At 42.7% G+C, this 14,350-nt stretch overlaps 1 protein-coding gene across 1 annotated transcript in view; it reads left to right on the forward strand.

Annotated features, from left to right (window-relative positions):
* LOC126412212 (nose resistant to fluoxetine protein 6-like) overlaps positions 1-14,350 on the forward strand; it is a 552,579-nt gene that overhangs the window by 40,342 nt on the left and 497,887 nt on the right. Inside the window, exon 2 of the mRNA XM_050081695.1 lies at positions 6,453-6,595. Coding sequence (XP_049937652.1) covers positions 6,453-6,595 — 143 coding nt within the window. The remainder of the gene's footprint in view (positions 1-6,452; positions 6,596-14,350) is intronic.

The raw sequence follows: 14,350 nt of genomic DNA on the forward strand, positions 1-14,350 counted from the left end.
TTTCGACCTAGGTCTTTCAGTGCCCTGTCAAACTCTTTACGCAGTATCATATCTCTCGTTTCATCCTCATCTACATCCTTTTCCATTTCCATTATATTTTCCTCAAGTACATCGCCCTTGTATAGAACCTCTATATACTCCTTCCACCTTTCTGCTTTCCCTTCTTTGCTTAGAATTGGGTTTCCACCTGAGCTCTTGATATTCATACAAGTGGTCCTCCTTTCTTCAAAGGTCTCTTTATTTTTCCTGTAGGCAGTATCTATCTTACCCCTCGTGAGATAAGCCTCTACATCCTTACATTTGTCCTCTAGCCATCCCTGCTTAGCCATTTTTCACTTCCTGTCGATCTCATTTTTGGTACGTTTGTATTCCTTTTTGCCTGCTTCATTTACTGCATTTTTATATTTTCTCCTTTCATCAATTAAATTCAATACCTGAACAGGTATCTGACGCTTAAATGGCTTTTGTATCAGCAGTGCGCTAGGTTCACACAGCTGCCACCAACACAGGACACACATGCTCAACAGTGGAGTTGTACTATTATTTTGCCACAGTATTATACAGGGTGAACATTAATAAAACCGACACACTGCGCGGACGGATTCTGACACTTGTCTAGAAATGCGTCGTTGTCATGATAGATGGCGCTGACGAATGACATTTCCTCTGACCACGTGGCTTGTGTTCCGTGTATGCTGCTGGCTGCGTGATTGACGCAGCTCTGTTAGCAGTAGTATGGTCCGGTACTTATGTCAGGAACAAGCCGAGGTGGTGTTTGTGGACGGTCAGGCAGGTGGGAACGGTCGAGAGGCAGCACGACTTTACAAAAACATCAATCACAACACACAACATTTCACTTCCTGTTAGGGCGATGACGGGTCCTTTCACATAGACGAACATGTAGGGAGGCTGCGGACTGTGGTTACACCAGATTTGGAGTTTGCACTTAGGTTCGCCTGAATATCCTGCAGAACGCGGGCTTCCAGATCTGTTGTGTGCGCAGTCCATCGCCTCCCTGCCCGTTGGTCCACCTGCAAGGACCCATCATCACACAAACGCCCAAACAGGACTTGAAATGTTGTATGGTATGGTTAGTGTCTGTCAGGGTACTTGTTTTGGTACAGCCGTGCTGCCTCTCGACCGTTTCCATCTGTTTGGCCGTACACAAACGCCATCTCGGCTTGTTCCCGACATAAATAACAAACCATTCTGCTGCTTATAGTACGTTGTATCAACGACACAACCTGAAACACACAAGGAACACATGCTCGTGCTCAGAGGAACTTTTATTCGTCAGCGCCAGGTACCATGGCAACGATGCATTTCCGGATACATGTTCATAGGACCTTTTTTCCTGCATTTCCAGTCGTGAATCCGTCCCTGCAATTTGTCAGTTTTATTGATGTTCACCCTGTATAGTCCCAAAGACCGGCGTGCGGATGCTGCAGCAAATATGCAAAATTGGCGGAGGGTTTACGATTTTTGCCGACTTAGGCCGAGTGAAGACAAGCGAGACACGACCGTAGAGGGAGAAAACAAAAAAGGTGGAGGGGGTGCACAGTTTATTTGTCCCTGCCGCCAGTACTTTTGATGCCCCCAATTCTCGGTTGGTGCGATCCACTGTATAAATAAAAAGGAATTCAAGATGAAGTCTAGTGTGGCTGATTAATAACATTACGAGAGCTGTTAGAAGTTGTGCCTGTAACCAGCTACTTACATATATTCTGTTCATTTCCACTGTATCCTCGTGTGAGTAATGTATGATCTGCCATTGGTCATCGGCTGCATTCCACAGTATATGGTTTCGTTAAACCACTGGTAGTAGTCCTTACGTATTAGGCATTTTGTTGTTAGTCTAGTGCAAATGATTCTTTGAGAAATGCTAAAGCTGGAGCCAGACTGCTGCATCTACATATACATTACGCAAGCCGCCGTACGGTGCGTGGCAGAGGGTACCCTGTATCACCACTAGTAGTGTCCTTTCCTGTTCCGCTCGCAGTCAGAGCGAAAGAAAACGACTCTCTATATGCCTCCGTATGAGTTCTAATTTCTCGAATCTTATCTTCATAGTCCTTTCGCGAAATGTATGTTGGCGGCAGTAGGATCATTCTACAGTGAGCCTCAAACGCCGGTTCTTCGACGTCTTCCTTTAATTCGACCTGGTGTTTATGCCAGACACTCGAGCAGTAGTCAAGAGTAGGTCACATTAGCGTCCTATTTGCGGTCTCCTTTACAGGTGAACCACTCTTTCCTAAAATTCTCCCAGTAACCTAAGTCGACTAATCACCTTCCCTACCACAGTCCTACCACGCTCGATCCATTTTATATTGTTCTGCGTCGTTACGCCCAGATATTTAAACGACGCTACTAATGCAGTATGCAAACTTACGGGTTTGTTTTCCTACTCATCCGCATTAACTTTCTTTCTTTTACATTTAGTGCCAGCTGCCATTCATCAAACCAACTAGAAATTCTGTCTGAGTCATCTTGTGTCATCCGCAGTCACTCACCTACACCTTCCCCTACAACACAGCTTCATCATCAAACAACCGTAGATTTCTGCCCATCCTGTCCGCTATGTCATTTATGTATACAGGAAATGAAAGCGGACGTATCACACTTCCCTGGGGCACTCCTGACAAAACTCTTCTCTCTGATGAACAATCGCCGTCGAGAACAATATACTGGGTTCTATAAACCATCTAAAGTCCTGACTCCATAGCCGTGTTTAAGGGGAGTGTGGGTGGCAAGAGGGGTACGTGTTTTTAATTCATTACGGGTTTCTACAGAATTTCAGCAGTCATTGTTTGTGATTCCATAAATTGCAGGTTTAATACTGACGACCGTTACAAGAAATACCTCAGCTTTAGCACTCGCTATACAGGGTGGTCAGAAACTGTCTGAGAAGCTTTTAAGCGTGTTGCAGCGCAGGTTGTCCTGAGAAACAATTGTTAAGAAATAAATTTATACGTCGCTCCGTTTCCGACTTAATTAACACCGATGTTAGTCAAACAGGCCATTCCGCGTGCAAATTGAAGCAGCACGCCAGTACGGTGTCGCTAAACGTGTTCTCCGTTTAGTTCCTAAAACCGAAAAAGAGGGCGATACAAAAATTGGACATAGGTCGGTAGTGTGGATCAAACCTGATCCAAAGGCAGAGCGGTTTTGCACTCTATCATCTCCTGCATGTGAACAACGGACACTAATTGTATTAACGGATCACATCAATTTGCGAGCACAACGGCCTGATTGGCTAACTGCGATGCTAATTAACTCGAGAACGGCGCAATGCATGGAATTTTTTTTCTGAACAATTATTGCTCGGCACGCCCTACCCTGCAACACCCTTACAAGCTTTTCAGGCTGTTTCTGGTCAAAATGGATTCCCATTTCGCGAATGTGGATTGACTCCGACTGTTTACGACACATGAAAATTTGTGCCACAACAAGATCTCCCGCTGATCGCGAGCGAAAAGGTTGTGGGTTTCCTGACAGGAGTCTGTATCAGTCCTGGAGGCGTCGCCCGATAGCCGAAGGGCTTAAGGCATCATTCCAGATACGCAGGAAGTCCAGATTCGAGTCCTGGTCCGGCACAAATTTTTTGTGTGTTGCAGACAGCTGAAGTCTATCCATATCCGTGAGGTTCGAATCTATTTTGTAATATTTACCACAGCTGTAATCGACAAAACAGTTTCTACTCCTGCAGATGTGTCTGCACGTCCAAAGGACGTTGTAATGAGAACATACAGACCCTGTATAAACGCAGACATAGTAACCGATGTTTCGAGCCCTGTATAAATACAGACATTGCAACCAGCCATGATGTTTATGATCACCCATATCACCCACTGTATGTTGAATTTTCTTAGTTGTGACACTATTCACGGGAAATTCTGTTTATTCCCTTTGTGTGCCTGGAATTTTGGCACCGATCTGTAGAAAAGATGGATACGAACCTTTACAGAATCGCACCGATGTAATAACATCAATTCTTTTCTGTCGTGTCGTCGTTCAGTCATTACACACATCACTTCTGCGCTAGAAGAGAGAGAGAGAGAGAGAGAGAGAGGAAAGCGTGAAATTTTAAGGTAAAAGATATGCTCTCCAGAACTGAGACTTTCTCAAAGTTTGTGGGTACGACGCTGCAACACGTGCAGCCACAGTACTTTGACACGGTGAACATAATAAACTTGCCCCATGTCACTAAAAGTTGATGTTATTGGCTGATTTGCGTGTAGTTTAAGGAGATTTCCCACGCTCATCTAGTCGTATATTTCCCCTGGATTACACTTTATCTAACAAACCCAAAAACCTATCTTTCAAAACACATGGTTTTGAACTTTAGTTGTGACATATGACATTAAAAGATAGAAGTCATGAAAGCTATGCAATAAATCTATTAATGCGAACAAAACTGTAGTTTTATAAGATACGAAAGTGTTATGGATGACGTCCATGTCGAGTAAGACTTTTTAAAAATTTATTCCCAATTTCTGCACTTCAAGGGTATTAATGTGGTATGTTTATAGATACCCAGCAGGATTTCCTCGGTGACTAATTTTTTTCCTAGCTCTGATTTTCCATTTTTAGTTTCAGTCTAGCACTGTAGGAGTATGAATAAATTATTTTTGCAAATATTTTCAAGCTCTGTTTTAGAACCAATTCGATATCCTGGATTTAATCAAATGAGGATAGAATTTCAGAGAGTTGAATCAAACTGATGGAATCTATATTTACATTAATAACACAAAAAGTAGTACCTGGTGTGTACTATTGGAGAATGCTTACAGTATGGATATCACAGTAATCCATCTTAAAAATGGTTTAAATGGCTCTGAGCACTATGGGACTTAACATCTGAGGTCATCAGTCCCCTAGAACTTAGAACTACTTAAACCTAACTAACCGAAGGACATCACACACACATCCATGTCCGAGGCAGGATTCGAACCTGCGACCGTAGCGGTCGCGCGGTTCCAGAGTGAAGTGCCTAGAACCGCTTGACCACACCGGCCGGCAAGTAGGTAACTATCAACCTTTTGAGATAGTGGAGATTTTGTGTTCCTCTTCTCGAATTTACTTCCAGGAGCACAACATGTTCTCAGACTCACCAAATCAGTTATGTCAAAACTGGCAAGTTTTGGTTTTTGACCCCTCTCGGAAACATTTCTACGGACGTCCTTGTGTAACCCATGTAATTCTTGTACCAAATGTCAGTGAACAGTTAGTTTCGGTGTGCGTGTCAGTCTGCCCACATGGACTAAAATACAATATCTGACAAAAACAGTAAGATGTAGATAATGTAATGTTTACAATTTTTCTATAAGGATTGTACAGTTTATAATTTATTAACTATGCTGACAGATTTAATTCGTTGCGTGCAATATTTTTCTTCGGTGTGGTTCATTGCAGTTCATTTTCTTATGGAAATTTTTTATGTGAATCATTAATCCTACCTGTTCAGTTAACCTTCTCATGCTAACGACTCTATGTCAAACACATTTCAAACTTAATTCGACTTATTAATAAAACGACTGATACCAACTGTTCTTTATTGTACCTTACTTACCTATGCGAATCTCATTCATAAACACAATGTCACTGTCATTGCCGCCACTTTCTTCACAAACGACAGAGGTGGATCTACATTTCGGCTCTGGGCGAGTTCACAGTTTGTTACTGGCCCCCTCCAAGTGTAACATCCCATCATCCTCAGTTTCAAAGACCCACATATGCCAAAGATTAAAATAATAATAATACTCGTATTATTATTATTATTATACTAGAACATTTATGAAATTTCTTTACGGTCAGTGCTCAGAACATCGCTTCAGCATAAGCTCCACAAAATTTAACTCCAGATAGACCATCAGGAAAGCATTTTTCCAACAATTTTAGAAATAACTATGTCATATAATTGTTTTATGAACTGCAACAGCTACAAGCTTTCGCAACTTTGGCACCTCATTACTTTATATGGTATAAAATCGAAGTCTGCACTCACCATTATCAGTATTCGACTTAGCTGTAAGTTTGTGAACATAGGCCTGCAGACTGTTGATATGCGGTCGAGTAAATGTGTGGAATTCTGTATCTTCCTGCTGTTCCACCTCTTTTTGGGAAAGAGAGCCTTCTGTCATTTTTATTAGCAGAGCATCTTTCTCCTTGTCTTCTTCATGTGGTTTTCATTTACACCTGTTGTTGGAAGCAGGTGCGGTCAGGCTGCTAAGGGGTGCCATTTTTCTGGCTGGGATGTTTCCTTCAGCCATTTAGATTGCAGAGTTGGGCTCAACCTCAGGGGTGCAACTGAAAAGCGTCCTTTCTTAAAAGACGCTTGTAATATTTTAGAATTTCTACCCTCTGTCGGGGCTCTTCGTCCTCACAATGCTGTATTCTGGGAAAGGCAGCTAAGAAAGCAACCGCATTTGTTCTAAATTTCGTAACTTCTGCAGTGCTCGACTCGTGGGGTCAGCTGCCGGTGCCTGGATTTCTGGAGGGCAACACGGCGCTGCTGGGGAACTTTGACGAGTGCCTGGACGCCGGCGCCAAGTACTGTCTGGCCACCGTGCATCTGCCGCAGGCTTCATTGAGAAAGGTGAGTCTTACGCTTTCGACGAGTTAGAGGAACATTGCTCGTGATCTATTTCACGATCCCGCTGATTTTCATCCCTTTAACCTTCGCAGTACCAAGAGAGGTACTTCATGCCCAGCTTTTGAAAATATTGTAATCTAATCAAGTATGGTACTTTATGCAGGATGTTCGGAAATTCCCTTTACATTACTTTACATTACATTTGCATGGATTCCTTGGACAGAAATCTCTGGGATGTGGAAAGAGTCTGTTGTTTTTCTTTTTTTTAACTCAGATACATGGATATTGTATAATTCTAATGCTGACATTGTTATGAGCTATAATCATTGTGAAGATATTCATCAAAGGAGTAGAAGGAGTTGGTCAACAGGAAGTCCTTTACTTCATTCTGAAACCTATCTTTATCAATTACAAGACATTTGATATGCTCTGGAAAGTTATTGAATATGTGAGTACCCATGTATTTGACTCCTTTTCGTACTAATGTTAGACCTTTATAGTCCTTATACAGATTGTTTTTGGTTCTGGTATTATAATCATGTTTTGCACTATTTTGTGTAAAAAGAGACATGTTGGAAATGACAAAAGATATCAATAAGTATATGTACTGAGAAGTAGTAGTTAGAATACAAAGTTTCTTAAAGAGGTATCTGCATGATGATCTAGGACTGACACCAGATATAATTCTGATGACTTGTTTCTGAATTTTGAAAATGTTCTCTTTGTGAGAGGAGTTTCGCCAAAAGATGATTTCATAACTCATTATTGAATGGAAGTAGGCAAAATAAAATAACTTCAATTTTAAATCACCTATTTCTGCTACCATGAGTACTGCAAATGTAACTGAATTAAGGTGTTACATTAAGTCTAGAGTGTGAGTTCTCCAATTTAGGATGTGGTCAGTTTGTAACCCCAAAAAATTTTACACTGTCTACAGCTTTAATTACGTTGTTTGAATACATTATACTTACAGGGCCAGGTATTCTTTGCGATGTACTGAACTGTATGTACTGAGTGTTGTCAAACTTCAGTGACAATCACCCGTTGATACTTACAAGTATTTCATCAGCTGATTGCTCAGTGATGTTACGGCTATGTTTTTTATACCAATACTTGTATTATCTGCAAATAAGAGAAAATTTACAATTTGTGACCTTGCATATGGAAGGTCATTAATATATAACAGGAACAACAAGGGACCTAAAATAGAGCCCTAGGGCACCCCATGTCTCATAGTTTCATATGTTGAATGACTATTGTTACGTGGTAAGCCTGATACAGACACATACTGTTTTCTATTAAAAAGATAGGCTGAGAACCATGTGCCTGCTACTCCTGTTACAGTCTTCTAAGACTTTTGGAGGGGAATACATAATATTTTAAATAGGAACCCACGTCTGGAAACGTACAGTTTCGGTGGTAAACCCGTTTGAAAATATTTTGCTGGGTTAGTACGCAATAGGGTAGTCCGGTGGAAAAGAGGGGTGGGGAGGGTTGGTTATGTCGGATCGGCTGATATCACCTGACGTCTGTCCTTCCTCTCTGACCTGGTTCGAGCCTCATACATGAGTCTGAGTGTTATAGCAGTATGGCTGAATATACGTTTGCAGAATACGTGGATATGATCCTTCGGAGTAGCGAAGGTCGCGGTAACGGAAGAGCTGCTCGTCGCCTTTATCAATGGCGTCCTCCACAACATTCGACTCCATCGCACACCCTTTTCGCCACAATTACGCAACAGCTTCGAGAAAGGGTACCTTCACCGTCAGCAGACGTGATTGCGATGCCTCAAGGAGACGCCGCACACCATTACTGGATGAGGCCTTACTGCATCACTTTGAAGAGAACCCGTCAACGTGTACACGAGCAATTTCTTTGGCTGTTAGTGAGTGTAATTGTGAAGCAAGTGATGTACTGGGTCACGCCTAATAAATTATTTGTGAAAGTGGTCGCGTTACCAACATGTTTTCAAATGGTTGTAGCACGAAAATGGTAGGTTTCCGGACATGTGTTCCAATTCAAAATATTATCTATTGACTTCCCTCTACCTAATCCTAGAAGTTTTGTAATTGGAATTTCCGAACACACTGCATTCTAAAATTTTGGGAAAAAAATTATGGGTTTTAATAAAGTCGCCAACCAGATCCCACAAATTTTTTACATTTTAAATTCAGCTTAACCTAAAAACTTAAGTCTTAGTAATACACGTGAGTTTTCAATATGAACGACATATTCAATATTTTCAGTTTCAGGGCTCTGCGTATACATTAGTATCTCTTAAAAAGGTATGATATGAGCGCAAATCAATAGTTAACGAAATTTGTAATTTTTTAAATATTTTTCATGGGGTCATAAAGTACCGCGCCACCCCCCCCCCCCCTCCCCCTCTCCATGTCATTGGCAGTACACGCTACTGAAAGAGCGTTGGCATTGCTAAGAGTGTGCTGATATATATTTTCAGACTCTGCACCCTACTTACACATCAGCACCTCTTTAAAAAGTATGTTTATAATGTAAGTCAACAAGAATTAAGAAATTTTGCGCTCCCCGTCCTCCGCTCCTCCCCCATCTAGTAATAAAGATAATTAAAAATGCGTTGGTATTGCTAGGGATAAGTAAAAAAACTGATAACTGCTCAACTTCTAGCTTCCTAAACGTAAACCACCAATATCAGCTTCAGACTAAATTCGTCAGCGGCAGCTGTTGCAGCAATGTATACCCACTGTCGATGAAGGACTCTTATTCTTTTGGACTTTTTCAAGCTTTACAATGTTCTCCTATATGCATTATGGCGGTTTCCCATCCATAAATGTTACCACTGTGTCTGCGGGACTGTCCGCATTTGCACTGAAACTGCAGTGCATGCAGTGGTCGCAGTTAGACCTTAACGCATCGGAAGAGACTGCAAGGTTCTCTAAATTGTATTGACCTGGAGTCGTCGCTCCAAGTGGTGGAAGCTGAGGCGTCGGATCTTCATCAGGTAATGTTAGCTGAAGAGTATTGCTACTAAATGGGACTGCGATATTTACGTTCAGGTACACTATTAAGTGATATAACCGAGATTTTAAAAAGATTACCGATTGTTTTATTTACGAAATAGAGGGTCAATCAAATAAGGAAACTACAGTCATTACAGGATCACGGCCTCACATCGGTAGATAATCGACAAATTTAAATGCAAAAGAATGCGCACGTGTAGTAAATATGCCTTTCATGCACCAATGAAAACTACGTGAAAACTTTCTTGCGTTGCTCGCAGATTAACAGCACCAAATACATTTCTCCTGACTGCTGACCAAATTGTAAATCTAAATACCTAGCCCACCAAGGCTCAACTACTAGCTGACAAAAAGGAGAACTGAACTCTATTTATTGGAAGCACTGATTCTTCCAATCTGCCTATGTAAGTGTAGGTCGGATGTGGTTTGGATTCAAAGACATAGTATCGATAGCAATTGAGAGATATATACTAAATAAATTAATAAAATATGGTACCGATCCTCTGTGGCACACGAAAAAGGTCAGTATACTGTCGCAGAAGCAACGAAAAAAAGCATGCCAAATTTAAACGAACGCAAAATCCCCAAGACTGGTGAAGTTTTACAGAAGCTCAAATATTAGCGCGAACATCAAAGCGAGATGACTTTAGTAGTTCCCGTAACGAAACTGTCTCGAAATCTTGCAGAAAACTCAAAGAAATTCTGGTTATATGTAAAGTGCACCAGGGGCAAGACGCTTCATGACAGTGCCACTAAAGCAGAATTTCTAACACCATTTTCCGAAATTACTTCACCAAAGAAAACGAAGTAAATATTCCAGGATAAGAATCAAGAACAAATGCCAACATAAATAACTTAGAAGTAGATGTCCTCGGTGTAAAAAAGCAGCTTAAACCACCTAATAAAAACAAGGCATCCAGTCCAGACCGTATGCCAAACATGTTCGTTTCAGAGCATGCTGATACAATAACTCCATACTTAACAAACATTTATAACCGCTCGCTCGTCGAAAGATCCGTATCTAAAAACTGGAAAGTTTCAAAAGCCAAACCAGTGCCCAAGAAAGGAAATAGGAGTAATCCCCTGAATCACACATCCTTATCACTGACGTAGATTTGCAGTAGGACTTTGGAATATACACTGTGTTCGATCAGTCAAATTAGCTCGAAGAAAACTATTTATTGACAAATATCCAACACGGATTCAGAAAATTTCGTTCGTGTGAAACGCAATTTGTTATTTATTCTCACGAAGTAATGAGTAAAATCGACAGGAGATATCAAATTGAGTCCATATTTCCAGATATCCGGACGGCTTCAGACACATTTCCTCACAGGAGACTACTAATCATATTGCGTGTCTATGCAGTATCGTCTGAGTTGTGGGACTGGATTCGTGGTTTCCTGTCATAAAGGTCACAGTTCGTCGTAATTCACGGAAAGCCATCGAGATAAACAGGAGTAATATCTGGCGTACCTCAACGAATTCTTATAAGTCATCTGTTGTTCCTGATCTACACTATGTGTTCCTGATCTACACCATGTGATCAAAAGTATCCGGATATCCCCAAAAACATACGTTTTTCATATTAGGTGCATACTGCTACCACCTACTGCCAGTTACTCCACATCAGCGACCTCAGCAGTCATTAGACATCGTGAGAGACCAGAATGGGGCACTCCGCGGAACTCACGGACTTCGAACATGGTCAGATAACTGGGTGTCACTTATCACACACGTCTGTACGCGAGATTTTCACACTCCCTAAACATCCCTAGGTCCACTGTTTCCGATGTGGTAGTGAAGTGGAAACGTAAAGGGACATGTAAAGCACAAAAGCGTACAGGTCGCCCTCGTCTGTTGACAGAAACTGCCGACAGTTGAAGAGGGTCGTAATGTGTAACTGGCAGACATCTATCCAGACCATCACACAGGAATTCCAAACTGCATGATGATCCACTGCAAGTACTATATGACAGTTAGGCGGGAGGTGAGAAAACTTGGATTTCATGGTCGAGCGGCTGCTCATAGTCTAGACATTACGACGGTCAGTGCCAAACGACGCCTCGCTTGGTGTAAGGAGCGTTGGACGATTGAGCAGAGGAAAAATGTCGTATGGAGTTACGAATCACTGTACACAATGTGGCGATCCGAAGACAGGGTGTGTTTCAACACGATCGAGCACCTGTTCATAATGCACGGCCTGTGGTGGAGTGGTCACACGCCAATAACATCCCTGTAATGGACTGACATGCCCAGAGTACTGACCTGAATCCTATAGAACAACTTTGGGATGTCTTGGAACGCCGACTTCGTGCCAGGCCTCACAGATCGACATTGATACCTTTCCTCAGTGCAGCACTCCGTGAAGAATGGCCTGCCATTCCCAAAGAAACCTTCCATCACCTGATTGAACGTATGCCTGCGAGAGTGGAAGCTGTCATCAAGGCTAAGGGTGGACCAACGCCATATTGAATTCCCGAATTACCGATGGAGGTCGCCACGAACTTTTAAGTCGTTTTCAGCCAGATAAACATTATAGGAGACAATCTGAGCAACACACATAGATTGTTTGCAGCTAATGCTTTCATTTACCGTCTCGTAATGTTATCGAATGATCAAAACCAATTGCAAAATGAATTAGATTAGACGTCTCTATGTTGCGAAACGTAACATTTAACTCTTAATATTAAAACGTGTGAAGTCATCCACACGAGTACTAAAAGGAATCCGCTAAATTTCAGTTACACGATAAATCACATAACTCTAAATGTGTCAATTCAGTTACGAGTAAATACTCGGACCACTATTAATAATTACTTAAATTTTAAGGATCACATAGATAATGTTGACAGGAAAGCAAACCAAAGTCTGTGATTCACTGGCAGAACGTTTAGAAAACGCAGTATATCTACTAAAGAGACTGCCTACACTACGCTTGTAAGTCCTCTGTAGTACTTCTGTGCAGAGCAGGATCTGCATTAGATAGGATTGACGGTGAACACAGAAGAAGTTCAAAGAAGGGAAGCTCTTTTTGTATTATCACGAAATATGTGCATTATGGTGTCAATCATTAAAACAAAGACTTTTTCGTTGGGCAGTCTCATGAAATTTGTAATACTCCTTTTTGAATATTTTTATATAAAATTCCGTGTAATTGTTGTGACCAAAGGGTCGATATGTCAATTTTTGCGTTATCTGTAGACAAAAACGGAGGCACGACCTTCAGTTTTTTCGCCGTCAGCTAGGAGATGCCTGGTTATTCGTTTTTCCTTTGTCTTCCGGCTTTCATCATGTAATCATGCTGCTCTGTAGTTCTGTATGATTGTAATATAATAAGCTACATCTTAAACAAAACGTGTTCGAATACTTTCTTTCAATATAAGTTCATATATTTATGCTGATTATCAACGTATTATCAATTTCATTTTTCAGCCTTTTGTGAGAGAGAGTCAACATGCTGATGTGGCAGCGATCCGCCATTGGCGTGACTTTACTAAAATTTTCAGTGTCTATTTTTCGCTTATTGTACGACCAGAAACTGCAGTCATTTGGAAAATATGTACGTGAGTTGTAGCTAATTACACAGCCTAGAGCGATAACCAGGTCGCGATGTGCAGTTTTACGTTTCAAAATTTCATTTGCCCACAGCTTTAGTTGCGCTGATACAAACACGAATCAAGGAAAATACACTCCTGGAAATGGAAAAAAGAACACATTGACACCGGTGTGTCAGACCCACCATACTTGCTCCGGACACTGCGAGAGGGCTGTACAAGCAATGATCACACGCACGGCACAGCGGACACACCAGGAACCGCGGTGTTGGCCGTCGAATGGCGCTAGCTGCGCAGCATTTGTGCACCGCCGCCGTCAGTGTCAGCCAGTTTGCCGTGGCATACGAAGCTCCATCGCAGTCTTTAACACCGGTAGCATGCCGCGACAGCGTGGACGTGAACCGTATGTGCAGTTGACGGACTTTGAGCGAGGGCGTATAGTGGGCATGCGGGAGGCCAGGTGGACGTACCGCCGAATTGCTCAACACGTTGGGCGTGAGGTCTTCACAGTACATCGATGTTGTCGCCAGTGGTCGGCGGAAGGTGCACGTGCCCGTCGACCTGGGACCGGACCCCAGCGACGCACGGATGCACGCCAAGACCGTAGGATCCTACGCAGTGCCGTAGGGGACCGCACCGCCACTTCCCAGCAGATTAGGGACACTGTTGCTCCTGGGGTATCGGCGAGGACCATTCGCAACCGTCTCCATGAAGCTGGGCTACGGTCCCGCACACCGTTAGGCCGTCTTCCGCTCACGCCCCAACATCGTGCAGCCCGCCTCCAGTGGTGTCGCGACAGGCGTGAATGGAGGGACGAATGGAGACGTGTCGTCTTCAGCGATGAGAGTCGCTTCTGCCTTGGTGCCAATGATGGTTGTATGCGTGTTTGGTGCCGTGCAGGTGAGCGCCACAATCAGGACTGCATACGACCGAGGCACACAGGGCCATCACCCGGCATCATGGTGTGGGGAGCGATCTCCTACACTGGCCGTACACCACTGGTGATCGTCGAGGGGACACTGAATAGTGCACGGTACATCCAAACCGTCATCGAACCCATCGTTCTACCATTCCTAGACCGGCAAGGGAACTTGCTGTTCCAACAGGACAATGCACGTCCGCATGTATCCCGTGCCACCCAACGTGCTCTAGAAGGTGTAAGTCAACTACCCTGGCCAGCAAGATCTCCGGATCTGTCCCCC

This window comes from Schistocerca serialis, chromosome 7 (genome assembly GCF_023864345.2).
Source record: "Schistocerca serialis cubense isolate TAMUIC-IGC-003099 chromosome 7, iqSchSeri2.2, whole genome shotgun sequence".
Lineage (NCBI taxonomy): Eukaryota > Metazoa > Arthropoda > Insecta > Orthoptera > Acrididae > Schistocerca > Schistocerca serialis.